Source organism: Trichomonascus vanleenenianus (genome assembly GCF_965637985.1).
Source record: "Trichomonascus vanleenenianus strain CLIB 3782 genome assembly, contig: TRVA0_005S, whole genome shotgun sequence".
In the NCBI taxonomy this organism is placed as follows: Eukaryota; Fungi; Ascomycota; class Dipodascomycetes; order Dipodascales; family Trichomonascaceae; genus Blastobotrys; species Blastobotrys vanleenenianus.
Window position 1 is genome coordinate 231,540 of NW_027481882.1, and position 26,768 is coordinate 258,307.

Genomic DNA, 26,768 nt, shown 5'->3' on the forward strand with positions numbered 1-26,768 from the left:
TCTGGATGGTACGGCTGATAACCGAGAGCTTCAACGGAAGGCCCTATAATCTCTCCCTCTTTTCAAGCTCGTTTTTTAGGGGCTACTACCTAGCATTCGACCAGCAGTTCCTCAAAGCTTAAATGGGGCTGTAGGGGGCTTGCCCCTACGACTTTAATATTTTATCCTTTGCAATTACAAATGATTGTTAGTCTTCAATTTATGGCTGTTAATAAATATCGATAAATGTAACTGCTAACGATTCAGGAAACGCCTGTCTTGCATCGATAGTTCAAGACAATGAATAGAACAAAACAGTGCCAGTAGAAAAGATATCAAAACAGCACTGACGGGTGTTCAAGGCCAGTTGCTGAATGAATTATTGAATTATTGAATTATTGATTGATTGATTGATTGATTGATTGATTGATTGATTGATTGATTGATTGATTGATTGATTGATTGATTGATTGATTGATTGATTGATTGATTGATTGATTGATTGATTGATTGATTGATTGATTGATATTCCACATGGTTGAATTATGTAATAACCTGGCTAGCAGTAAGTCCGGATTCAATTGTAACTTCTATGCATACGAAGTAGGACTCCTGTATGGAGCCCCCAAAGGGTTTAGGAGGGATTGATTCCCCATCCATCTATGTGCTGCTCGGGCTGGTTGTCGCTAAAAAAACGGCCAGATAAATAAATAAAACGGTTCTATCACTTTTGGAGACGCTCCTCGAGTACCCTAAGTGCAAACGCCCTACGACGCTCGGACTCGGCCGAAGAAGAGACGCTGCCCGTGCGGACATTGGCCCTCATGTTGCCGGCCTCTATCTCCTCCTCATTAAACGGAGTGCACACTCGGACGGCCACAAGCACCCGATAGATCCCGCTAGATACAGCAGCGACCACATCGCGTACCGGCTGCGGGTAGAAGAACTCCGAGAGAGCAAAGGTATCGCTAGCATCGCCGCGGACTTTGGTACGCTGCGTCTCGGCCGCCGTCAGCGACGAGCTCATGGGCAGCACGGACTCGACGTATCCGACTTTGTAGAACCTCAGGTAGACCCACGTAGTTAGGAAGCCCGCCCACGCAAGCACAATTGCCGCCGGGTGGTGGAACAGGGCGCCAATCAGCGTGTACGCGAGGACCGCTGGCACCACAAGGTACTTGACCTGCGCCTTGGCAATGCCGTGAAACAGCACGACGACGTGCTCCGGCACGAGCTGCTTGAATGCGACGCAGAAGCCCACCTGGAGCGCAATGCCACCGTGGACGGACTCGAGCAGCCACTCCTCGTCGCCCGTCGCGGCAAACAGCATGTAGAAGACGGACCACGCAATGAGATTGGGTATAATGGCCACGACGCCCAGAAAAGCGAGCAGCTGCTTGCTGCTCCACACTCGCTCGCAGTAGCGTCCGCCGTACGCCAGGGTCAGGCCTGTCATCGCGAGGCCGATGACCGACTGTTCCACAAAGGCGCCTGTCGCGAGGACCCACGGGAACGCCACACTCAAGCCAGGCACAACGGTCAGGTAGGGGGCTAGAATGTCGCCAAACGACGGCGTCTGGGGCCGGGCGACTCCAGGGTCCAGCGAATCGGGCTGTTCTTGGGGCGCCGCGGCGTCCTGGGAAAGCCGCAAGTAGGCGAGGTACCGCAGCGTGAACGCCGCAGTGGATAAGGTCAGCAGGGCAACCACACTGGCCCTGGTCACGGGCGGGAACGACAGCTTTAGCATGGTATAGTCCCTTTGAGGCTGTTTGGTTTGTGGTGTATACAAGACACTCGGCGTTGGGAAGGATCGTGAAACGCATCTCATCTTAGCCAACGGCTCCGCCCCCATCTCCACCGCTCCATTGGACCGCTCTATCGGAGTACAAGGAGTACGCTGCTGGAAACTTCCCCTTGTGCTCCACAGATTCAATTGAGTCTATTGAGTCGATTGTCAAATCTGTGAGTAGTTATGGACTATGAATAGGGAGGTAAGATCACATCGGTAGTTGAACAGGGAGATAAGACCGTAGGTTAGTTGAAAAGGGAGATAGGGCCATCTAAGTGGTTAAAAATTATAGTCCTGGTCTAACATAGCATGGGATTTGCGTACTAGTCTGCCCTATTGGCTTCGTAAACACGCTGACGTTAAGCTTGCGAGACGCTTTCATTCAGGTCTTCACAACTGAACTGTATTGAATCAGTGTTGCAAAATACCTTCGATATATTAAAACTCCTAATCGCCGCACAGCGAACAAAATGAAATCTAGAATTATAGTTCTGAGATAACGCAGGTATTTCTTGAATCAAATCACTACCTGTATACGATAGGCGCCGTTCAAATACTTAATTATCAACATCACTTTGATTTCTGTTACTGTCTATGTACGCGTCTGGCTATTATATGGAAAGTGTGTAATGAATATTAATGTATGATATTTAGTCTGATAAATCTTAAGATTAAAAGTACCATATTATGAGATTATGTCGCTCCAGCTTCGGGTAACCGACGACTAAAAGCGCCCAAAATTATGTCCATAGCACTCGAATTACAAGGGCAGCAAGAAATTAAAATCTTGTAATTTAGCCGTAGTATTATTGTATTAGTATTTTCCAACTCAAAGATCTATGGATGCAGAACCCAACCACGAAATGCATGCGGCTCGTGAGGCTTAAGCCGCATAAGCCAGGTAACATATGCCAAATTAAAAACGTACCAAAATCAACGATCAAAGAAGTTGCTTCCTATAAGAAGTAAGCTTATAATCGTCACTACCCAGCATGCGAAGGACAAACCCGGGGATGGACCAGCCAAGCGCCACAGCAACGCCGCTTGAGCCAATCGTGACGTGCATCGACTGCCTTTGCGGGCGTGAATAGCTGCCAAAAGAGCCTTTCCCGGTAACTATCTTAGCAATGCCCTGTGCAATGACCGCCGACTGGTAGTGGAAGATGTCTGACCCTGAGCTTATGGGATTACTAATAACGTCTCCGCCGGCATAGACGTTGTCAAAGCCGCCCACTTGGAGGTGCTCATTGACCTTGACGTGCCGCTTCACATCGAGGACCGCCGGATCAAGGAACTCGGAGTTGGGGATGGAGCCGAGGGTCGGAATATAGAGATCCACCGTGCTAATGGTGCCGTCCTTGAACACGAGCTTAGTTTGATCGCCAACCCTCTCACTGCTGGTCAGCCGCATATTACCCACCACAGTGATACCCATTTTATGCAGAATGTCATTGGCGGCTTTCCGCTGGCTCATCGGCATGACAGGCAATGGCAAGTCTCGGCTATGGTAGAGCGTCACGTCGAGATTCGGATGGTCCTTTTTGAGCTCTGCGGCGACCTCAACTCCCGCCGCGCCGCCACCGACGACTGCTACACTCTTTGCAGTCTTGAGTGCCGCGTAAACCTGCTCAAACTCTGCGACGCTCTCATTGTAGGAACCATCGAGCTTAAGAAGGCGCGATGATGACCGAGACCCAGTTCCAATCACCAAAATGTCATACGAGATCGTAGAGCCGTCAGACACAGACACTGTCTTCTTATCAAAGTCGGCTTTGGTAGCTGCACCTTGGACGAAGCTGGTGTCCCCTTGGGGAAGAGTCGTCTTGAGGATCGTTTCGACGGGCTCAAATGCTGCCTCCAGGAAGGCGGAGTCGGATATGACCTTTGGCGCGCCGATACAGAAGTAGAAATGGGTGCTAGGACACACTAACGTGACAGATACCTCCTTCTGGACGTTCCTGAGTCCCTTAAGAACGGCTATGCTGGTGAACGAGCAACCAAGGATTACAACGCGCTTCTTTTCCACACCCATTTTGGACTCTGAGTACTTGTCAAAAAGTTTCGTAGGGCACTGGAGGATTTCTAGCATATTTATGTCATCTATCATTCAGTGCTTTGCGACATCGCTCATGTTTGATTCGAATCTTATCTGTGTACTGTACTTGTAATGGGCGCCCGATATCCCAAATCGGGTACCCGGCCGAGTTATCAGATCGGACCGACCGGATTTCCTTTCCGAATCGGGCGCCAGGGTTTCTTTTCCAGCTCCCTAATCTATCTATCTCAAACTACACAGCAGTATATAATTTGGGTCGCTTTTTGTTCAGATGGCTACGGTAATACAGTACGCGTATCGGAAGCCATTGTTCTGATTTCATTGGCTCTTTAGTACTCTGGTAGAAGGCAACCATTGTATAGCAACGAATACCGGAAGACAAACACCGAATTTAATATTTTCTATCTTATAATTATAATCATAAAGTACGTACCATAGAACTACAAACTTGCCATGTAATTCCCTGAAGTGAATCCCGGTCGGGTGAATTGGTATATACATGTGCTGGTAGCTGGTGCACCAGAATATGGTTCGATAAATGTTTCGCATCGGTGGTGGGATTCTCCTTGGCCGCCAAGCATCTCGGGGCCTAATACCTCCTCAATGTCTATCGGCTGGTGAATCTGTGGAACTTAGGTGGCTGATTCGGTCTTCCGAGCCTTCGTGAAGGGTCCAAGGCTGCTACGTACCAGTTAGGCTAAAATGAAGTCTACTAATAAATTTGATAGCTGTTGTGGACTCCGACTGAGGGATTCATGAAAACTACAATCTAGAATTCGTTAGCGAGTCAATTACGCAGTTCTCCACATAACCTTCAAGGTGTTAGGACATGAGCCACTCGTAGTTAAATTGCCATGTGACAACGTACTAATTTCAATGGCAAAGCGACATCCTGATTGCGACGATGTTTTTACGTACAAATTAAAAAGGACATGCAACTCATGATCTTGTCTTGAGCAGGTACTACACACTGTCAGTGCATGTAACAGTTTTCTCGAATACCAATTGCAGACCGGGTCGATTCTTCGTACCACTGATAGGGAAACTCGGCTCGGCATATTGTAGGATGGTTTTATTGTTTTCACTGGTATTGGTCTTGATTTGAGTCCAAGTTACATACTAGCTAACTGGGACTAATTCATATTCCATTACCTGAAGTGCCTTGCCGTGGGCTCCCTATTGTCAGATTAATAATCTTGAGCAAAGTCCGTTGCCTATTGTAAGGGAGTTATATGCACCTTATTTGTTGATAGCCATGATTTCTGTGATTGCGATGGGCGGTTCTATTCCAATTCAATATGGAGCTATCTGTGCTTGAAATTTGTTATTTTTCAATTAAGCTAGCTTAGTACTGGTATATATTCTACTAATACAAGCAGCATTATGTAAAATACCGGCAATTGCACAGCCGCCTGATTAAGCGATAACCGATTATTATAACCATAACCATAGCCATCGTTAGTTCTAGTTATATATCCGACATAAGTACATAGGTGGTAGAGATACCAGTTCGAGAACGAGTTTCTCCAGCGCTACATCCTAGGCTCATAATTATTCAGAATACTATTCAGTTACATGTATTGGTATATCAGTAGTCGATGAAGAGAATAGTTTGACCGCTATTTTGCAAAGGTTACGGCCTAAATTGATTTTCCAACAGATTTTACCATTGTTATTCGCACAATACCACACACTTGCAGGAAACCATCCTGAACACTATAGCCGCTGCTCTACTAGTATCTAATTAGACGACTACAATAAGCCCAGACTATTCACAACTTACACAGAAGAATTTTTCGATATTCTCTACAAGTGCTGTAATCATTTTCACGGTCACACGGTATGTACCGGTATGGAATGCATTCTATGTACGTATGCCGCATCACGTACCTTTTATGACATCTCTCCACAATGGGAGGACAGGATTCATGCAGAAGATCTGGGATCTATTGAAATACATGTACCAACTATACGAACTCAGCAGTTATCCGAGACGCGATCAATAGCTAAGCGGCTATACGTACTCTATAATCTTTCTCATTAAAGGCAGCAATTAATACCGTATATAAGGCAAGGTACATAACCGTTGAGATGCGCGGTTGGAACGGCGTATAAAGTGTACCGGGATCTGCAATACGCGTTCGAGTTCGGGGTATGATTTCGCCTCATCATCACACAAGCCCCTCCCCCGCAAGTCATGCCAGGCTTTCACAAGCTTGAATCGGAACTTCAGGGCCAAAACTAACGCAGCTGTATATATAAATACCAAGCGCTGTACATCAGCAGTACCTATTCGTGTATTTGAACAAGTGATGGACGGATCGTACAGCCAGGAAAGCGACTCTTCGCGGGAGGACAAGGAGCAAAAAGGAAGTCGCGGCAAGAGCCAAAAGGCCCAAGGCGACCTTCTCACTACGGAAGAGAAAAAAGTATGCCAAAGTTCAACGACACAATCGACCAGAGAAAACTAACTGAAGCGGTTTAAATTGTAGGCGAATCACATTGCCTCGGAGAAGAAACGACGCGCAGCTATCCGAGAAGGATTCGACAAGATTACCGCTATCGTGCCGGGCCTAGAACCGAATCAGGGGCGAAGTGAGGCCATCGTGCTGACGAAAAGTAAGGGCAAATCCCACCCACAACTGTTGCGTAGGCAGTGTTACTAACCTCACGCATCTAGCTGTTGAATTCCTTACGCAGCTTCTAGAAGAGAACCATGCATTGAATCAATTGGCTGCACGATACAATGTTTCCCTCGACGACGCAGATGGAGAGTGACTGACGGGGCCCTTTCTGCCCCTTTAATGTCTTCTATTTCACCTACAACGATGCTATTTATTTGATGCTGCTCTTGGAAGTAGCATTTATGTCTAATTTAACGAGAAGTATTTATTATTAATATATAACCAACTTTTACCCTGATATTTTAGCAGTTCAATACGTAACCAATTCTGACAGCTTGCACCATTATGTGTGCCTTACACGGTCTGCAGTGAAGGGGGGGGCATCGTGGAAAATGGCATGTGACTCTCTAATAAATTACTGCATACATTTCAGACCGATGGTGTAATTTATGTACCGCCATCCGCGTTTCCTATCTCCCAAGTCGTCCTTTAAAAAGGGTGCACACACACAAAAATTTTCTTCCCCCTTCATAGATCTTTTATGGCTTCAATTGGTAAGTGATAAATGACAGACGGTTGATTTTTCAATATGATGAAAACCTTACTCAGCTCACTCAGAGTTTATTTAATGTGCTGATAACTTTTCCTATCCAACATTCATCAAACCACTGATTTGATAGATCAACCGTGAAAAAATTTTCAAGTAACTTTACTAACCGTTTGATACTAGGTACTATATACAATTGAGATCACGTAGTGTATGTACGATATAGAAAACGCGTCCATTTTCTCCATTTTGCCCAATTTTTTCAATTATGCTAGTAGACTTATAGTCCGTCGCTTCACGTGCGGCGTTCGCCGATATACCGTATTGGCTTTACATAGTAAGAGAAACTAGCGAACGGCAAAACACAAGCTACATATGCTCTGCACCTACTATAATACTGCAAGCAATTCAAGTCTTGGCTGACCCCATTCACGACCCGTAGGGACGAAATATTACCGTAGTAATTTACTTCGGAGCTGCCCAGGGTTGCACGGGGTTGGTTTAGCGTACCGCCGGCAGGCTAAGCGTGCTTAGGTTCAGCACCTCGCTTATTGGATGGACCGTGCTCCGGCGGAGCTTCCGCCGGCGGACCGTCCGACGGTTGATTAACCATCATTGAGGATCACCACCGAAGGATTCCCCCGGATGGAATCTCCACAACCATAAAGGCGGATTGGTCAGGATTTGAATATAAGAGCCAAGGGTTCTTCCTCGTCGGGCGGTAGTTTTTTGTTGCATTCCTCCACTTATCTGTCTACTGATAAAAGCCAGCCAGTTGGCGCTACCCCACACACTCTCTTATCACTAACACTACCACTACAAGATGACGCCTCCAGTTGCGGTAGAGCTAGGGAAGGAGCCTTTGAAGCTCCATCAGGCTCTCGGACACAATAACTTCTCCAACAGACTGACGTTCTACCTAAACGGCAAGAAGCAGGTCCTCACAAACCCCGATCCGACGGGCACTCTGCTCGACTACATTCGAGATACAGCAGAGCTCACTGGTACGAAGCTCGGCTGCGCCGAAGGCGGCTGCGGTGCATGCACTGTCGTCCTCGGACAGATCGATCCCGGTTCCAAGAAAGTCGTGTAAGTATCCATTTCCATACTGGTAGTGGTCGGTAGCTAACCAGCGTAGATATAACGCAGTAAACGCGTGTATTGTCCCTCTTATCGCAGTAGAGGGCAAACATCTTATCACTGTGGAAGGTATTGGCAATGTAATGAATCCGCATCCGGCCCAGGAGCGCATCGCCCTCTTCCACGGTTCGCAGTGTGGATTCTGCACGCCTGGTATCGTCATGAGCCTGTACGCGCTGCTGCGAAACTCGCCCAACGGACATCCATCTGAGCAGGAGGTCAGCGAAGCCTTCGACGGAAACCTCTGTCGATGCACCGGTTATAAGCCAATTCTTGATGCGGCTCACACCTTTTCCTGTGGCCGAAAGGGCGGCTGCTGCCGAGATAAGCAGGTTGAGACAGACAGAAATGCTCAGATTAACGGCAGTGACAGCGAGACTAATGGAACCGAAACTAATAGCACTCGGACTAATGTTAATGGCGGCTGTGGCCGAGCTGGTGGGTGTTGTAAGGATAAGAAGGCTAATGAAACTGCTGAGAACGGGAACGGGAATGGGAAAGAGAAAGAGAAAGATAATGAGATTGACATGAACAAGCTGTTTACGCCTAATGGCCTGCCGCTGAAGCCGTATAAGCAAGAAACTGAACTCATCTTCCCGCCATCTCTTAAGAGCTATAATCTCGAGCCCCTATTCTTTGGAAACGAGGACAAAGTGTGGTTCCGACCGGTCACGAAGCAGCAGTTGCTCGAGATCAAACATGCATACCCGGATGCGAAGCTGGTCGGCGGTGCCTCCGAAGTCCAAGTCGAGATCAAGGTAAAGGCTGCCAATTACCAGATCAACATCTTCGCAAACGATGTCGAGGAGCTCAAGACTCACAAGTATATACCGAATCAGGGCCTAGAAATTGGCGCCAACATAAGCTTGTCTAAGCTCGAGCATGTCTGCACTGAACTCTCTGAGGAATTGGGCTCCGAGGGACAGATATACGGCGCAATCGTGGAACAGCTCAAGTACTTCGCCGGGCGACAGATTCGAAACGCCGCGACGCCGGCAGGTAACATCGCCACTGCCTCTCCCATCTCGGACTTGAACCCTGTCCTGGTTGCGGCCGAGGCCGTACTCACCGTGGAGAGCCTCGGCGACGGCGAACAGACGCTATCCATGAGCGACTTCTTCGTTGCCTACCGAAGGACGAAGCTGCCCGCCCACGCCGTCATCACCAAGATCTTCATCCCCCAGACTCAGAAGGAGCGGGAGGTTGTCAAGACCTACAAGCAGGCCAAGCGAAAGGATGACGATATCGCCATTGTCTCCACTTGCCAAAGAATCGTCATGGACGAGGACTTCCAAATCGTCAAGGCGCGCCTGGCGTATGGCGGTGTGGGCCCCATGACCATGGCGGCCAAGAAGACGTGTGAGATGCTCGAAGGGCGAGTCATTCGTGCTGAGACGCGCAAGCAGATCCTCGAGGACGCTATTGACAGCCTCATCCGAGAATTCGACATGCCGTACTCCGTTCCAGGTGGCATGGCCAACTACCGGCGTGCTCTCGTTATCTCTTTCTTCTACAAGTTCTTCAACAGCGTGCTGGCGTCAGTCGGCCTCGAGGCGGACGTCGAGTCTGCCAAGGAGGTCACCCGTGTCGTGCGACCCACCGGCAAGCGAGTCATCGAGAATCCACACGAGCAGCGAATCATCGGTAAGAGCGACCCGCATCTCTCGGCCATGAAGCAAGTCACTGGCGAAGCTATATATATTGACGACATGCCCACGTTCCACGGCGAGACTTTTGGTGTCCAAGTCCTGTCGAGCAAGGCGCGTGCCAAGATCTTGTCCATTGACACCTCAGAAGCACTAGAGATCCCGGGTGTTGTTGGCTATGTTGACATCAACGACCTTCCGAGCAAGGAAGCCAATGTGTTTGCGCCTACGCCAGTTGGATCTGAGCCGTTCTTTGCTGACGGTGAGGTGTTCTACGTCGGCCAATGCATCGGCGTCATTGTGGCTGTCAATCGAGAGACCGCTGCCAGGGCCGCTCGAGCCGTCAAGATAGAGTACGAGGAGATGGATGCCATTATCACAATTGAACAGGCTATTGATGCCAAGTCATTCTTCGATTACCAGCCTCGACTCGACAAGGGCGACGTCAACAAGGCGTTTGCCGAAGCGGCCTACGTCTTTGAGGGCACCTCGCGAATCGGCTCCCAGGAGCACTTTTACCTCGAGACCCAGGGCTGCATCTGCGTTCCGGAGCCAGAGGACGGCGAGATGAAGGTCTACTCGTCTTCGCAGAACCCAACCGAGACCCAGCTGTTTGCCGCGCAGGTCACTGGCGTCCCGGCGTCTCGTATCGTAGCTCGGGTCAAGCGACTCGGTGGTGGCTTTGGAGGTAAGGAGACGCGATGCTGCCAGCTGTCGTCGGTTGCCGCTGTGGCTGCCAAGAAGTTCAAGCGGCCGGTACGAATGATCCTCAGCCGAATGGAGGATATGCTTATTGCTGGCCAGCGACATCCGTTCGTATTCAAGTGGAAGGTTGGTCTCGACAAAAAGTACAAGTTTACAGCGCTCCAGGCGAACCTCTACGCCAATGCCGGCTGGAGTATGGACTTAACGAAGGGCGTCATTGAGCGAGCAGTTCTGCACGCTGAGAACTGCTACGACTTCCCGAACGCTGCTGTCCAGGCGTTCCCGTGCAAGACCAGCGTTGCTTCCAACACCGCGTTCCGAGGCTTCGGCGGCCCGCAAGGTATGTTCATGGCTGAGAACTACATTTACGAGATCGCTGAGCAACTGGGCATTGATGCAGATGAGTTGCGGGAGATCAACTACCTCGTGCCCAACGTCTCGACTACGCCGTACAAGCAGCCGATCACGGAGGACTTCACGGTGCCCATCATGGCCAAGCAGGTCAAAGAGCAGTTCCAGTATGACAAGGTGCGGAAGGAGGTCGACGAATTCAACAAGAAGAGCAAGTGGATCAAGCGAGGTGTAGCGCATGTTCCAACCAAGTTTGGTGTCTCTTTCGGTGCTGCGTTCCTCAACCAGGCCGGTGCGTTGGTGCACATCTACCACGATGGTTCTATCCTGCTTTCTCACGGTGGTACTGAGATGGGCCAGGGTATCCATACCAAGATGGCCATGATCTGTGCCCAGGAGCTTAATGTGCCACTCGACCAGGTGTTTATCTCCGAGACGTCGACGCAGTCTGTCGCCAACACTTCTCCGTCCGCTGCGTCAGCTACCAGTGACTTGAACGGTATGGCCGTCAAGAATGCATGCGACCAGCTCAATGAGCGGCTGAAGCCATACCGAGCTAAGCTTGGCGAGTTTGCGCCCATGTCCAAGCTTGCTCACGCGGCGTACTTTGACCGAGTCAACCTGTCGGCCAATGGCTACTACAAAACGCCAGACATTGGCTACATCTGGGGCGACTCAAACCCCAAGCCGGCGTTCTTCTACTACACCCAAGGCAATGCTGCGTCGTTGGTTGAGGTCAACATTCTTACGGGTGACTTCAGTGTGCTGAGAACTGATATTATTATGGATATCGGCCGAACCATCAACCAGGCCATTGACTACGGTCAGATCGAGGGAGCTTACGTCCAGGGCCAGGGTCTGTTTACGATAGAGGAGTCGCTGTGGTTACGGCACAATGGTACGCTGTTCACTCGGGGTCCTGGTGCCTACAAAATTCCAGGATTCCGGGATATCCCACAGGAGTTCAACGTGGGCCATCTCATGGACCGGGAGTTCAAGCATCTTAAGACTATTCAGCGGTCCAAAGGTATTGGCGAGCCTCCACTGTTTTTGGGTTCTGTCGTCTTCTTTGCTATTCGAGATGCATTGTTGAGCAGCAGGAAGAGCTATGGCAAGGGATTGATCCGAGGCTTGCCGGCGCCATTGACGACGGAGCGAATTAGAATCAACGCTGGGGATGATTTGATGGACAAAGCGAAGGTTGAGCAGAAGGAGGGTGAAGAGAACTTTTTCCTCTTTGCTTAGCTTTTCTTCTATTAATAGGCTTGTATATTGAATATATATCATACATTTTCATGCTCAATTGCATATCACAACGTAAGGTATTAGTCATATTAGGTTATTATTATGAGCAGAATAGATCCTGACACGAAAAAGATACCATGAGGCTGTAGCTATTAGTGCATGCCTATACATATCTTATACCAGGCACGTCTATAAATTGATGATTACTACGGTAACACCTTGTACTGGCTGGATACCTATGGAATTTTTATTTTAGCTTTCTACCTTTGGTACATGTTCATATCTCAATTCCATTTTTTTCAACCAATGCATCAGTATTACCCGGGTAGGTATGGCATCGCATACATACCAGTAGTAGTGTCCTCGCATGTAATACCATGTGCTTGTATACATTGATACCAATACTGCACTGTATGTTGTTCACCCACTACCATACCATACTGCACTGTTTCGCGTATCTGAAATTACCGTTACATTTGTTTTAGTATTGTCTTCAACTCATGGTTACCTCCTGCCGTAGAGAAACTAGGATAAGCGGACCCTCATAGAAGTTCCCCCAGACAAGGAATGAGAGATGTAGACCCTTGGTTTGATAACCAACGCACCTTATCTAAAGACACATTATCCAAATGTGGAGTCTTCGGTGGGGAAATTAGCGTTTACTACCAGTTCGTTGATTTCCGACGGGACCGGTGGAGTTCTCCATGAAACCACACACACTACAACTACGTACTACGTACGTTGTAAGAGGAGAGACTGATACAAACGAAGTACGTTTCCCCGTAATACGAGCAGAAATATCCCTATAGGTCAGGCCACTTTTGGCGAGTAGGTGACGGCAGAACGCGACGAACCGATCGGAGCCTGCCGTGGAGGACACGAATGACCTGCATCTGCTAATCAATGCGGCGGCAGAGATAGGCATGCACTCCAGGCTGTAGTACTGTACACAGTACCTCCGCTCCGGAGTAATTACACCCCAATCTACGCATACGAACGGCGTGCATCAAACTCATTTACTCCACAAGAACTCCCTTAGTGGAGCGGAATGCGCCAAGTATGCCGGTCAGACCATTACAGTAGCATCCCCCCTCCTCCAGCCGGTCATCGCACTTGCCGTATCAGCTCGGAGTCGCACATTTTGAGGCAAAAATTTTGACTGCACCAGGCTGCACTAGTGAGACAAGCTAAGCCGGACCAGAGATCAAGCGAGGCAACGGTCAAGGCAGTCAGATTGGCCCGTAATGACCGTGGAAACGAGTGAGAAAAAAGTTTTTTCATCCCCTGGCCGCTTCATCCAATGTACAGTCGTTTAATTTACAATCTGCCAATGTGCAGCCGACAATGGTCGATGGAAAGGGTATGACGAATGGCATGCATGGTGTTCCACCGGACCGTTGGAACATTGGGTCTTCTCCGACTGGGGTAGTCGGGCACCTCCGAAGATAGGCCCCCTTAGCAGGGCTGGAGGGGGATGCGACTGTCGCGGGTGATGAACCAGCCGGAGGGACCACTGGCGAGGGGGAAAAAGCAAACCATGGCGATGGAGGGCAGCTGGCCAAAGGTATAAATATTTCTCCGGATGCCTTTGATTGAACTCCAAGCCCACACCAGCTTTCTACACAGACAAACCAGCTCTACTACCAAGCCAACCATGTCCCAACTCTCTGCTGCTCGATACGGTAAGGACAACGTCCGAGTCCTCAAGGTCTGGCGAGACCCCAACGACCCCAAGCGACAGGAGGTCATTGAGCTCACTGTGTGCGCTCTGCTGGAGGGCCAGATCGAGGAGTCCTACACGCAGGCGGACAACTCTCCAATCGTGCCAACCGACACGGTCAAGAACACCATCTACGTACACGCCAAGCAGAACGACGTGTGGCCGATTGAGCAGTACGCCGCTTCCCTGGCCAACCACTTTGTGACCCGGTACCCGCACATCCACGCGGCCCACATCGACATCATCCAGCACCGATGGTCGCGATACAACGTCGAGGGCAAGCCGCACCCACACTCCTTCCTGCGAGATGGCCAGGAGGTGCGACTCGTCTCCGTCTCCAAGAAGGACGACGGCTCGCCATTCCAGATCAAGTCCGGCCTCAAGGACCTCACCGTGCTCAAGTCCACCGGCTCCATGTTCTACGGCTACCACCTCTGCGAGTACACCACTCTCAAGCCGACCAAGGACCGAATCCTCTCCACCGACATCGACGCGTGCTGGACCTGGACCCCCAGCAAGGTCGCTACTCTTGGCCAGGTCAAGCAGCTTGCCAAGGAAGGCGTGTTCGACAACGCCTACAACGGCGCCCGACACATCACCCTTGAGACCTTCGCTCTCGAGAACTCTGCTTCCGTCCAGGCCACTATGTACAACATGTCCACCGCCATCTTGAAGGAGTTCTCCCAGATTGACACCGTCTCCTACTCCCTGCCAAACAAGCACTACTTCGAGATCGACCTCTCCTGGCACAAGGGCCTCCAGAACACCGGCAAGGACGCCGAGGTCTACGCTCCTCAGTCCAACCCCAACGGTCTTATTAAGAGCACTGTCAGCCGAGCCACCGCTCGATTGTAAATCGCTTTACCCCTGCATAGTTTCATGAAATAAATTTTTTTTTCTCTGCGAACCACTTCTCCCCAATTGACCTCTTTCGAACTGTCTTCCCAGTTGATCCTGCCCTAGACTCTCATAGCTACCGTTCGGCGAAGGGCATCTCATCAACTATCAGACACATCTTTCACCGGGAAGCGGTGGACTGATCCTCTTCCAAATTGTCCTCCCTTGAATTACTCAAACGATCCTGGGGGCATCTCATCGCCTCTCAGACGAATTTTAGGGAAAATAGTCAACTGGAGTTACCCTGACCCCCATGCTGCGAAAGAAGCATGCAATTGTCTATAAATAATAAATATATACACTCAATGGCGGGATCAAATGCCGAGGAAGAGCTTAGCACGGTCGTAAACGAAGAAAGAGCATGCAAACATAGGGAGCACCTTGATGTAGCCAATGGTAAGCCCCACAAAGAGCCCCGAGGCGCCGCGCGAAGCGACAACGCTCTTAGCAGTGGCAATCATGCCCTGGCGCACTGTGCCGTTGACTCCGCTGACCTGCATGTGCCGCCGCACCACCTCCAGTGGGTACGAGGCGGTCTGGGCGATGACGCCGCTCAATCCGCCGGCAATTAGCTGGTACGAGGCCTTGAGCGGGTGCCTGCGGTGGGAGCTCGAGTCCCTAGTATCGCGCGAGAAGTCGACGGCTGAATCAGCAAAGTTCGGCATGCGGAACATGTCCTGGAGCATGTCGTGCGCCCAGAACGAGACGCCGGCGTAGGGGACCATGCCCAGGACGGTCGGAACAAAGCCACGGTAGTAGTTTGAGAAGCGCCCGAGCGCCGGGAAGGTCGCCGGCTCGCTCCAGATGGTTTTGACCGTGGTGAGCAGCTTCCCCGGCTGGATGCCGTGCGCCGGGTTGTGGAACTTCTTCGTGTCGAATGCAAGCCGCACGCGGACGAGATCGAGCGGGTAGACACAAAATACCGAGGCTACTCCGCACAGGGAGCCTGCCAGCAGCCGTCGCCCCGCCGTCTCGTGCTCCTTCTTGCGGATGAGGATGGCGCGAATCTGCTCGTACGTGACAAACTTAATGGCGGCGTAGGGGAATATTCGCAGCAGCGTGGCCGAATGGCCCTGGAACAATGCAAGGAACCCGTCGTGGGCGTAGATGTGGCGTCCGGCGCGATAGAAGCCCAGCCACGAGCCTGTGTACTTCCTGAACGACGGGTTCGACGTTTGGAACAGAATCTTGACCCGGTCGAGCGGAGCTATCAGAGTTTTGGCCGCTGATCCTGCCAGCCCGCCGGCGATGGCGCTCTTGACGACATATTCTATATTCTGCTTGTCGGTTCGCACGGCCTCCCTCCTCGACTGGCGTGTGGAGGTTAAGTCCGGGGATGCGGACGGCTCGGCAACATGCTCGTGGTACTGGTCCGACGTTATCAGGGCGTCCCCTGTGGCTTTATGGTCACTCATCTAACCGGTATCTAGTGCTGTGGATCGTAATAGATCAGACCAAACGAGGGTGAGAGGAAAAGTTAAAAGAATGAAAGACTTTCCACTTCTCCGCCAAGTTTAAAGCAACTGCGGAGTACGGCTCGCGTTAGTAAAAGGATTTCCGCCCGCTCGGAATGGCCGAGCCTCCGCGAATTGACCGAGAAAAATTTAACCGCATGTGACTTAACTTAATTGGCATCAGCCGCGCCTCATTCAAATTGATTGGTCTGGGGGGGCCGAGAGGCTGCGGCTCGAGTCTCGAGGCAACGGCTGCACCAAGATTAAAATTGACTCTAAACGTTAGACAGGCCTATTGTAACAGTTCTATAGTGAGCTTAATTCGTTGCTACTGTTGCATGTTATAGGCCAGGAATGTCGGAGCGGAAAAGGTGGTCTGGTCAAGCGGACTACTACTTCACATGTGCATGGCGTACGGCAGCAAAAAGCTTGCAAATAATCGCCTCGTGAGTTCCACCGTACTACTCTGTACTGTGTGTTCGATCAATGGATTGTAGTACAATATAATAGGTGAAGTTTATTGAGAGCGTATCGTACTAGCCCTGCATTAAACTGTAGGGTCCGTGTATCAGGACAAATACGCGGAGGTAATATATAGAACCTGACGGGCCACCAAACGGCAATAGGCACAAATACCGCTTTTATTCATGTGTTAGGGTAGTTTAGTTTTAGTTCACCGTCTTACCGTGGTGTATCAGTGAATCAGTGCTAGATGTGTATACCCCAGTTTCCCTAAGAGCTTGCGATAGTACCTGCATTATACTGTAGATAGTGTAGTACTTATGTATGAGGGAGCGTATTGCCAACTTCCCCAGCATGTACCGTTAGCCGATATACCCCACTAGTGCAATATTATATCGGATGGTAGTTTTGGATGGCGGCATATCCTCCTCGGTTGGCTGAAAATCAATACAGGTCACCGGCGGAGAAGGCTATCGATCGATCACTTTAGTCTTCTGCGGATGTTTCCACAATATAAACTGAGGCAGAAATGGGGGCAGTTGAGAAGAGGGGAGAGAAATATTGCCGGTCGGGAGTGTCTCCCGAAGCTGCGGTTTTCATTCCTGGCAATTCCAGGCTTATTAAGACTGTCCGCGGTTGTTAGGATATCGATATCCTGCTGACGTCGACTGCCCACAGCCGTCCCATATTTCTGCCGTATTATTAAACACACGTATCGAACCCCCCGAGCTTATTCCCCCACAGTTGGTGGCGGAGGGGGGTGCCCCACCGCCGATCTCTCGTTAGCCGTTGCCAAAAGATGGGGTACGGGTAAGCGGTTTATCGATAACCGAGATCAGCGCTGTTGCAGCCATGTACGGATACAGAAGTTAATCCAGGTCTCCGGAACCGTCTCAAGGTCATGATCAGTATAACATTGCGAAGAGTTTAAAATGCCTTCGTTTTCCTGGCGAAGTTTTCATCGATCAAGTATTGAGACTCCGCACATGAGTATCACCAAGACTGAAATGGAAAAGAACGACGAGACCCACGTGGAAGATATCAGCCTTGCCTCCCCGGACTCTTTCAACGACTCCATCGAAGAGACCACCCCAGGCAAGTATGTCTGGCTCATTACTGCCACCGTCGCTATCGGCGGCTTCCTGTTCGGCTTCGACACTGGTGTTATCTCTGGCATACTAGTTGTCATAGGTAACGACCTCGGGCACGAACTTACCGCCGACGACAAGCAGCTGATCACTTCCATCACCTCGGGAGCCGCCTTCTTCGGCGCTATTATTGCCGGCATGTTGATTGACCGGATAGGCCGACGCCCTGTCCTCGGGGTTGGAGCTATCATCTTTACTGCTGGAGCCATCATCCAAGCCCTTTCCTGGTCCCTCGCCCAGATGACTGTTGGCCGGGCTGTGGTCGGCTTGGGTGTCGGTCTCGCAGCCATGGTCGTGCCGCTCTACATCAGCGAGGTAGCTCCAGCCCGGCTCAGAGGTCGCCTCGTTACTATCGACTCCATGTGCATCACGGGCGGCCAGATGATCGCTTACATCGTCGACATTATCTTCCAGTACGTACACCCTGGAGGTTGGCGGTATATGGCAGGACTCGGCGCCCTGCCTTCGCTTCTTCTGTTTTCCTTGGTGTTCGTTATTCCTGAGACGCCTCGACATTTGATCAGCTGCGAGAAGTACGAAGAGGCTGAGCGGATCATCCGTAAAGTCTACGTCAACGCTACCGACGAGCAGGTCATTCAGAAGATGCAGCTCGTTGAACAGTCCTTCCGGGAAGAGCACGCAGTCAACTCGGAACTCTCGCTCTTCAAGCGTCTCAAGATGCTCTACACTGACAAGGCCAACCTCCGAGCACTGATTGTCGCCTGCGGCCTCATGGGTATCCAGCAGTTTGCTGGCTCGAACGCGCTGATGTACTATTCCCCGACTATCTTCGGCATGGTTGGCTTCAACAACCCAATTGCTGTGAGCTTGGTCGTGGCGGCAACTAACTTTATCTTCACTGGCGTGTCGCTCAAGTTCATTGAGTCAGTGGGCCGACGAAACCTGCTCCTCTACACTATGTGGGGCACCTTTGTCTGCCTCACCATTGTCGCTGTCGCTTTCCACTACATTCCGGACCAAGGATCCAATGGGACGCACAAGATCAACTGGGCAGGCATCTTAGTCCTGGTTTTCATTCTTTTCTACATGGCCTCCTACGCATCTGCCCTCGGAAACGTCGCATGGTTCGGCAACGAGCTCTTCCCGATGGAGGTGCGATCTCTGGGCACTATGATGGTAACTTGCACCTGTTGGGGTACGAATGTGGTCGTCTCGTCCACCTTCCTCTCGCTCGTGCAGGCCACCACCCCCAGTGGTGCGTTTGGTTTCTACGCCGGCATTTGCTTCGTTGGCTATATCTGCATTATCTTCCTGTACCCTGAAGTTAGTGGCTTGACGCTTGAGGAGGTTAAAACCGTCTTCCAACATGGATTTGGTGTACGTTATAGCACCAAGATCCGAAAGGAGCGTCAGCAAAAGCAGAAGCTTGCCAAATCTGCTAAGCCCGATCCGACCACCGTTTAACTATTTTAACTTAGTAACGTATTTATGAACCGTTAACACGACTTTGCTTGTTTTTGTCAATTATTTAGCTGCTCGATTAAAGTACACCAATCTATCAGTATTACAGTCATGAAGTTACAACTATTTGTTTAGTTCATACATCGTACCTTTTTACATAAAGCTTTAACTGCTCAGTTATTTTTCAGTTATTTTTTTATACTGTAGTCTATGGATACACCCTCCCTTCTGGCGTGAAACTTCAATTGTTCACTTAGTTCAGGGAGATCCATCCTCCCCTTTAATGCAGCTATCGAATAACCCCCACACAATAAGCATATTCCTCGGAAGTGCTATCCTTGATTTTCCATAAAGAATGGTAATGACGTATCAATATTTATCAGGGATTAGAGGATGTTTGGTGTAGTCGTAATTTTGTGGAGGTGAAAAGACGGGGTTCGATAGCCGGCCTCTATAGCCGAAACATTGTACGCACATCCTCCCCCTCATAGACCCCGCGCTGCGATTTTTCGGTATATCACTCGAGAGTTCGCTCGTCGGATCAGAATAAGCGTAAAAACTCAATTGCCTATCGATGACCATGGAAGATGCGCCCAGAGAAAAAGTCAGCGAAAGCGTCGTCTTCAAGTACAAGCCAAACCGGAAGCGCTCGTACCGGGCCTGCCTGTACTGCCGGTCACGCAAAGCGAAATGCGAAATGCCCCAGGTCGAGGGCGTCGTCATAAACGCCAACGAGATCAAATGTGCCCGATGTATCCAAGATAAGCAAAAATGTGTATTTGCTGAGAGCCGGCGTGGTGGCCGGGCCAACATTGAGAAAGGGCGGCAGCGGAGAATGGCCAACAGAATCAACCCCAGGCTCCCCAAGAACAGCGAGGCGACTGCATTTAAGGGAACCAACCAAAAAGACACATCCCCTATTCCTGTGGTAGTCGAGAAACCATCGGATACACCCATGAACTTCTCGCCAGAATATGCCACGGATCAACTCCCAGATGAATTGACTAACTACCATGGTATCAATTCTGCTGCTGCTGCTCCATCACCTCCCCCACAGGCACCGGCCACGAGAAATTATGACTCAACAGTTGCCCCAGTGGATAGCCTGCTCAATTGCGAACTTATTAAGAGGAAAATCGTTGACCCTTCGCAACTGCGTATTCTGCTCTACTCTTTTTTTGCTCGCCATCACCATTATATGCCAGTGCTTCCCTCAAACCGGGTGCCAGATTCAGATGCAAAAATACTGGAGTTTGCTCTCAAGGAGCCTATTCTCCTTGTAGCATTCGTTGTCATTGCATCAAGGTATGACAGCCCACAAATTCACGCCGCCTCGTGGGCCTATATGAAAGAGATTATTAGTGGGCTAGTTACTGGAGAAGTTAAGCCCACCATAGGTGCCGTCGAAGCTATTCTTTTGTTGTCGGATAATATTCCCCTCGTCGACGCAGAAACTACTGGTGAAAGTATTCGCATAGTACAGGAACGGCTTACATGGCAATTTATAGGGCTCGCCATTAGCATCGGGTATTACCTTGGCCTGGACCAAAAGACCCTTTTGTTCCCAGATGAGAATATGGACGAGTACACACACCGCATGAGATTGGTATGGACCTACAGCTATATCCATGATAGACAGGCATCTATCCGTCTGGGCTTGCCGTTCCGGAACCGAGGAGCAGCGATCTGCTTCTTCAGTACTACGCTACGCACCATCATTTCCAGAGGCGGAATGGCAGATTTCCCTACCCTAATTCCTTCTCCTGAATCACCCGATGACTTTGCTTCATTGATGGAGGCTCACGTCGAGCTGACCGATATCCTGAGCAATATTCATGAGACTTTATACCCGAATCGAGACAGAACAATTGCGCTGGTTCGCGCTGGAGAATACCAACAGACACTGGACGAGTTTACACGCACTTTTTACGCGTTTCAAAGTACCTGGAAGAATAAGCAATGGACCCGATTCCCTTTATACGAAACTGTGTGGCTGACATACTACTTCGCGAAATTGTACGCGTATTCGTTTGCATTCCAGGCGCAGCTAAAACGAGCATCTCTTGCTCGGGAGCATGCGGCCGAGAAAGGAACCTCAGTCCCTGATGTCGAGATTGCCCGGTCAGTATTCCCTCACGGGGTCGCTGCTTCTCCAGATACAAAGTTTATCCTTGAGTGTCAAGATGCGGCATGCAATATCCTGCGCATCTGTGTCAACCAGCTAAAAGAAGGCGGAGTGCTGCCGTATATGCCGGCAAGGTATTACAGCTATTTCCTGTTCGCCGCAGTCATGCTAATCAAGATTGTCTTCACCGAAGCCATCTCAGTCGATCGGCAGCATGGCATAATGAAACTCGTCAAGCAGACTATTCGCTGCTTTGAGCAAAAAGGTCGGTTGATTGACGAGCGTCATACACTCGTTTTCTGCGCCCAGCAGTTGAGGGTTATGATAGAAACCTTGTGGCCCATGGGCGTTACGTTTTCCTTGGATTCTGTTGCCCAAACTCCTTATGCTCGACCGCAAGACGAACAGCAGCCAAAGGCACGAACAGATTCGTTTACAAATGAATGGCCCATCAACAATTCACCAACAGAACTGAGCGGTGACATTAGTGGAACTGAGCAAACTATGGAGCATTATGATTATGAGAACGCGTTGGATGCATTAACGGCTTTGCTAGAATCTAGCTTCGACAGTGATGTCTGGCTGTGGTACTTCGATTCTGCTCAGGTGGAGCCAGTGGACGATACGAATGAATTGCATTTCCAAAAGGGGAGCTAGATGTCTATGGCTAGCCTTGCTATGGTTCTGATTTGAGAAAGTTCATGCTATCCTATAATTGTGACCATGACATGTTAGCTACGGTTATATATCGGTAATATAAGTACCAGTGGAATTATTCAGGATAAATACGGAGAGCTCGACCATGAAGTACCGGTAGCTCAAACTCGCATTTAGTTGCTGGTACTGGTATCGCCGTGGTACAACGTACCTGATATTCAGTGCTACGAAGTTCCTCCAAGACCAGGAAACCTCAATACGTAGTCTTCCGAGGCCAACACTCCTATTAAAGAGTAATAATCAGATCGCCGTATAACCATACTGATAAGCGTGGACTCAAATCAAGATTATAAGAATAACCATACTGAGAACCAGTGTGGCAACGGACTTTCAAAATTCTACTCGATCAGGTAATGCCCGGTATCTCCGCGACCACCGCATCTCAGGGCCTGCACATATCAGTGGCCGCCGCATCTTCGAGCATAATACCCGTGTTAAAGAGGTGGCCAAGAAGAAGAATGTGCCAATGGCGCAGGTGGCCAATGCTTGGTGCTTGGCCAAGGGAGACAACCCTGTTGTGGGCTTTATCAAGCTGAAGCGCATGACGCAGTTGCCGCTCTCAAGCTCAAGCTCACAGAGGAGGACATCGAATAACTCGAAGAGCTTTATGTGCCAAAGGCTGTCCAAAGTCTTCTTTAATGCCACATTAATAATAATAATCTTGATTAAAGTCCGTTGCTTAGGGCGAAGGAGGACTAATCGAAGTACCGGTACATGAGGTTTCTGATATAATATAACAATATCCAGTAAAGGTAAACGGGGTCGATTTCCTCAGCGGTTGACCGCTGATAGCATGAGGGAAAACCTTCTTGCCGTAGTGTAATTGATTGTGCGCAGTCAAATAATGCCACATTAATGGTACTGTAGTACAAGTAATTAATACATCTTTGAACATGATTGGTACAAAATCTTTTCATTCAATACGGTTATAGTGAGAGCAGTTAGCAAAGGTTCCTAACTGCCTGTATTTGACTGCACGCAATCAATTACCCTACGTCAAGAAGGTTTTCCCTCATGCTATCAGCGGTCTACCGCTGAGGAAATCGACCCCGTCTACCTTTACTGGATATTGTTATATTATATTAGAAACCTCATGTATCTCGATTAGTCCTCCTTCGCCCTAGGCAACGGACTTGAATCAAGATTATTATTATTATTATTATTATAGTGAGAGCAATCTGATTTTAAATTCAATGATCATCGTTTACAACTCCAACCAACCTCGTCCGGACTTCTGCCCCTCGATGGTGTATCGCTTATTACTCAATCGGCCAGACTGCTGCCCAGCAATCTGGAGGGCAACCATCTTCGTGTTGAATCGAGCGGAATTCAAAGCACCAACAATGTAGTAGCAGTTAGGGATGCCACAGTATCTGTAGCAGCCATACAGCTCGCCTTCATCATCAAGACCCCACATTTTACCCAGCTTATTGGAATACTCTGGAGACAGTGCATCGGCAACGCTGTCCTTGAAGCCGGTGTAGCCAGTAGCAAATACGACCACATCAGGCTCCATGGTCGAGCCGTCTTTGAACACAACCTTATCAGCTTCGAAGTGGTCGATCTCACCGTTCTTCACCTTGATGTCGCCACTAATAATCTTAGAGGAACAACCAGTGTCATGGTAGTAGCCGCCAGCCTTATCCAATGCCAGCATCAGGAATCCGGACTTGTCTGGGCCCAAGGTGAGCTGGAATCCAGCCTTGGTCAAGCCCTCCCACAGATCCTTGTCCAATTCGCTAATAATTGGAAGAAGCTGCTGGTGGAACAACTTAGCAACGTACTTTGGAGTCGACTCGTTAATCATATCAGCATCTTCCGGCTTTGGACCACCCTCACAGAAAACGTTGCCGTTAATCGCCTTGATACCCTTCTCAACACTGGTGACAAAGGTTGGAGATCGCTGAAGCATGGTTGCCTTAGCACCATTGTTGTAAAAGTCCATGCAGATATCGTGGGCACTGGTGCAGGCACCGACGACCAAGGCGGTCTTACCCTTCCAGTGGCTGCCACCCTTATGGTGAGAAGAATGTGCGATGACCCGAGTAAACTTGTCCTGGTCAGGGAATGGCGGTGGCATCTTTGGGTACCCTCCCCCGAGACCAGTAGCGAGGACGACGTGCCCGACAGTGAAATCGTGTGGCTTACCACCCCGAAGGACAGTAACATTCCAGGTCCCTTCCTTCTCGTTAAACTGGGTTCGAGAAGTGTCGAGCTGAGACGAAGTCCAGATATTGAGTTCCAGGGCATCAGCATAGAACTCGAGCCAGTCACCTAGCTTGCCGGCTGGAGTGAAGGTTGGCCAGGTGTCTGGGAATGGCAGGTAGGACAAATGGTTAGCCCATACGGGATCGTGCAGGGTCAGAGATGGGTACCGGAGTCGCCAGTTGTCGCCAACCTTCTTCTCTTTATCAACAACAAGTGCAGTAATGCCCAGGACCTTCAAGTGGGCGGCAGCCTGCAAGCCATTGTGACCCGCACCAATAATGATTACGGAAGGCTTGACGTTGTCGAGAGAGTCCTTTCGCAAGTCGGCGTAAGCCTTCTTGGTGTTGTGCTCTCCGTATGGCCGGTTAGCCCCAGTAGCTGGATCAATGCCGTGGAAGCTGTCGAGGAAAGTGAAGACGGTAAAAGCCTTGAACCCATCCTGATGCTTGGCAAGCTTAGCGGTACCGCGTCCATTGCCCACCTCGGTGGTAAACTGGAAGGCCAAATCGACGAAAGAAACATCCTTGAATGGTCGAACGACCTGAGGAGTCCCAACAAGCTCGGCATTGGTTACTTTGGCAATAGACAGCACATCGTTGGCGGCCTGCTCAATGTTAGGCTTGTGGATACTTCGGTAGTCATTGGTGAACACAACAATATCTCTCCAAATGCCGTCCTCGGTAAACAGGCTAGCGAAGAGATTGCCGTCGGCTTCAGAGAGCGCCTTAGAAAACCCAGAAAACCACGCACTGGCGATCTTTTGGGCATTGGCACTCTCATCCACGCCAGACGGAAGGGCTGTTGGGTGTGTATTGTCCATGTATGTAGAAACAGTCATTGCAGTGGTTGTTTGATGTGTTGATGGACTTCTGAGCTGGATGTCAAAACCACGAGTTCTTCGAGGCTACTTATATTCGAGGACGAAGCTCAACCGACCTGATATCGATCATATAGAATTACTGCGCTTACCCGACGGATATCTATAACCGGCATCCTCGTCCGCATGCTTATTTGAAACGACTTAACGTATGCCGCCAGAATTACCCACACGGATATGGATGCACCCCCATGAGTGATTGCATTATAATTCCTATTCCGGTGGCATTGAGGTAATCCGAACTCATGCTGCTGCTGTAACCGTGATGCTATTCATTCCCGCGAACCCCACGTTTCGGTAGTAGAGGCACGGCTGAGATAACCCCACCATGTATTTTTCCATACCCCGCGTTTCGGTAATCGACTACTCCAGGGGCAGACCCCACAAATTCACTTTCTCCTTTGATAGCCATTCGACACCCGCTTGCCAAATGGTGATGAATGGTACCGAGGCCCCCACATTACCGCGATGCAGTCGGTAACCAACTCCGGGATATAGACGAACCAATTGTCCCCGGCTATTAGGATAAAAGGCAGGCAATAACCAGCTCACTTTTCGGCATACATCAGCAAAAAACAACTGGAATAGAGAAGAACAAAAATGAAGATTCAGGGAAATACTTTCATTATTACCGGCGGCCTCGGCGGTATTGGTTCTACTGTGGCCAAGTCTCTTTTGCAGAAGGGCGGCAAGGTGGCCCTTTTCGATGTTGTCGATGAAGCTAAGGGCAAGGAACTGGCTTCGGCAATCGGTGACAACAGCAAGGTACTCTACGTCAAGGTCAACATTTCTGACTCCGACGAGACCAAGGAGGCTGTTTCTAAGGTTGTGTCTACACTTGGTGACCTTAAGGGCTGCGTCCACTGCGCGGCTATTTCTCTCAAGCGACCATGGACCAATGACATGGCCGACTCCATTCCAGATTTCATCAAAACCTGGAACGTTAACACCCTTGGTACCTTTATTGTCAACGCCCATGTTGCGGATGCTATCAACTATCCTCTGAACCATCCTAACGGCGCCGAGACTGCTCCATTCTGGACCAGCAATGAAGAGAGAGGTGTTATTGTGAACTTCTCGTCTGCCGCCGCCCATGGCCTCTATGCCCGAACTCTTTGTTACGGCCCTACTAAGGCTGCTGTTGCCGGAATAACCCGAACGGCTGCCGACTTCTTGGGTCCTTCTGGTATTCGAGTCAACTCCATCTCCCCATCTATTGTCATGAGTGCAATGACCAACAACCTGGCCGGATACTTCCAAAAGGATCTTCAGTCTCATGCCGCCTTCCCTCAGGTCCCCGTTCCTCCTGAGGAGATTTCCCGGACTGTTGAATTTATTATCGAGAACGGCTGGATCAACGGAGAAGATATTCGGGTCGATGGTGCTTGGAGACTCGTGTTTAGTCGGGACCCTGATGGAGCGGATCCTCGAACTTTGGCCCCCGGCCTCGAGTAAGCAACTCAATTGCATGAAATATTTTGGACTACGATATAGATATTTGGGAAATGGTATTACCGGGTATTTGTAACTTTCAGGGGCCCTTTTTTCTACATTCTATTTCGATAGCCGGGCATGCGTGTAATATGACTGAGACAGAGTGACTATCAAATATGCACGTCCTCTACTTGTTGTACCAAATCAATTACCCCATACATT

The 26,768-nt window shown here is 49.8% G+C and overlaps 10 protein-coding genes across 10 annotated transcripts; 6 read left to right on the forward strand and 4 right to left on the reverse strand.

Moving 5' to 3' along the window:
- Nucleotides 1-703: 703 nt before the first annotated feature.
- On the reverse strand, nt 704-1,726 carry TRVA0_005S02278 (rhomboid family protein; the record flags this gene model as incomplete). Its single annotated transcript, XM_076682899.1, has 1 exon — nt 704-1,726. The coding sequence occupies one exon, from the start codon at nt 1,724-1,726 to the stop codon at nt 704-706; it is 1,023 nt and encodes a 340-aa protein (XP_076542874.1).
- A 982-nt stretch (nt 1,727-2,708) lies between these two features.
- On the reverse strand, nt 2,709-3,875 carry TRVA0_005S02300 (uncharacterized protein; the record flags this gene model as incomplete). The annotated part of the gene is made up of 1 exon (XM_076682900.1): nt 2,709-3,875. The coding sequence occupies one exon, from the start codon at nt 3,873-3,875 to the stop codon at nt 2,709-2,711; it is 1,167 nt and encodes a 388-aa protein (XP_076542875.1).
- Nucleotides 3,876-6,136: 2,261 nt separating this feature from the next.
- TRVA0_005S02322 (uncharacterized protein) lies at nt 6,137-6,602 on the forward strand (the record flags this gene model as incomplete). Its single annotated transcript, XM_076682901.1, has 3 exons — nt 6,137-6,253; nt 6,317-6,443; nt 6,505-6,602. 3 exons carry the CDS (start codon nt 6,137-6,139, stop codon nt 6,600-6,602), a joined length of 342 nt encoding a protein of 113 aa, XP_076542876.1.
- A 1,216-nt stretch (nt 6,603-7,818) lies between these two features.
- AXOR (xanthine dehydrogenase) lies at nt 7,819-12,082 on the forward strand (the record flags this gene model as incomplete). The annotated part of the gene is made up of 2 exons (XM_076682902.1): nt 7,819-8,084; nt 8,134-12,082. The coding sequence occupies 2 exons, from the start codon at nt 7,819-7,821 to the stop codon at nt 12,080-12,082; spliced, it is 4,215 nt and encodes a 1,404-aa protein (XP_076542877.1).
- A 1,654-nt stretch (nt 12,083-13,736) lies between these two features.
- On the forward strand, nt 13,737-14,657 carry TRVA0_005S02366 (urate oxidase; the record flags this gene model as incomplete). Its single annotated transcript, XM_076682903.1, has 1 exon — nt 13,737-14,657. One exon carries the CDS (start codon nt 13,737-13,739, stop codon nt 14,655-14,657), a length of 921 nt encoding a protein of 306 aa, XP_076542878.1.
- A 356-nt stretch (nt 14,658-15,013) lies between these two features.
- LEU5 (coenzyme A transporter) lies at nt 15,014-16,114 on the reverse strand (the record flags this gene model as incomplete). The annotated part of the gene is made up of 1 exon (XM_076682904.1): nt 15,014-16,114. One exon carries the CDS (start codon nt 16,112-16,114, stop codon nt 15,014-15,016), a length of 1,101 nt encoding a protein of 366 aa, XP_076542879.1.
- A 1,487-nt stretch (nt 16,115-17,601) lies between these two features.
- Nucleotides 17,602-19,188, forward strand: ITR1 (myo-inositol transporter 1; the record flags this gene model as incomplete). The annotated part of the gene is made up of 1 exon (XM_076682905.1): nt 17,602-19,188. The coding sequence occupies one exon, from the start codon at nt 17,602-17,604 to the stop codon at nt 19,186-19,188; it is 1,587 nt and encodes a 528-aa protein (XP_076542880.1).
- Nucleotides 19,189-19,759: 571 nt separating this feature from the next.
- On the forward strand, nt 19,760-21,967 carry TRVA0_005S02432 (uncharacterized protein; the record flags this gene model as incomplete). Its single annotated transcript, XM_076682906.1, has 1 exon — nt 19,760-21,967. One exon carries the CDS (start codon nt 19,760-19,762, stop codon nt 21,965-21,967), a length of 2,208 nt encoding a protein of 735 aa, XP_076542881.1.
- Nucleotides 21,968-23,231: 1,264 nt separating this feature from the next.
- On the reverse strand, nt 23,232-25,073 carry TRVA0_005S02454 (uncharacterized protein; the record flags this gene model as incomplete). Its single annotated transcript, XM_076682907.1, has 1 exon — nt 23,232-25,073. The coding sequence occupies one exon, from the start codon at nt 25,071-25,073 to the stop codon at nt 23,232-23,234; it is 1,842 nt and encodes a 613-aa protein (XP_076542882.1).
- A 639-nt stretch (nt 25,074-25,712) lies between these two features.
- Nucleotides 25,713-26,567, forward strand: TRVA0_005S02476 (uncharacterized protein; the record flags this gene model as incomplete). The annotated part of the gene is made up of 1 exon (XM_076682908.1): nt 25,713-26,567. The coding sequence occupies one exon, from the start codon at nt 25,713-25,715 to the stop codon at nt 26,565-26,567; it is 855 nt and encodes a 284-aa protein (XP_076542883.1).
- Between the last annotated feature and the right edge of the window lie 201 nt (nt 26,568-26,768).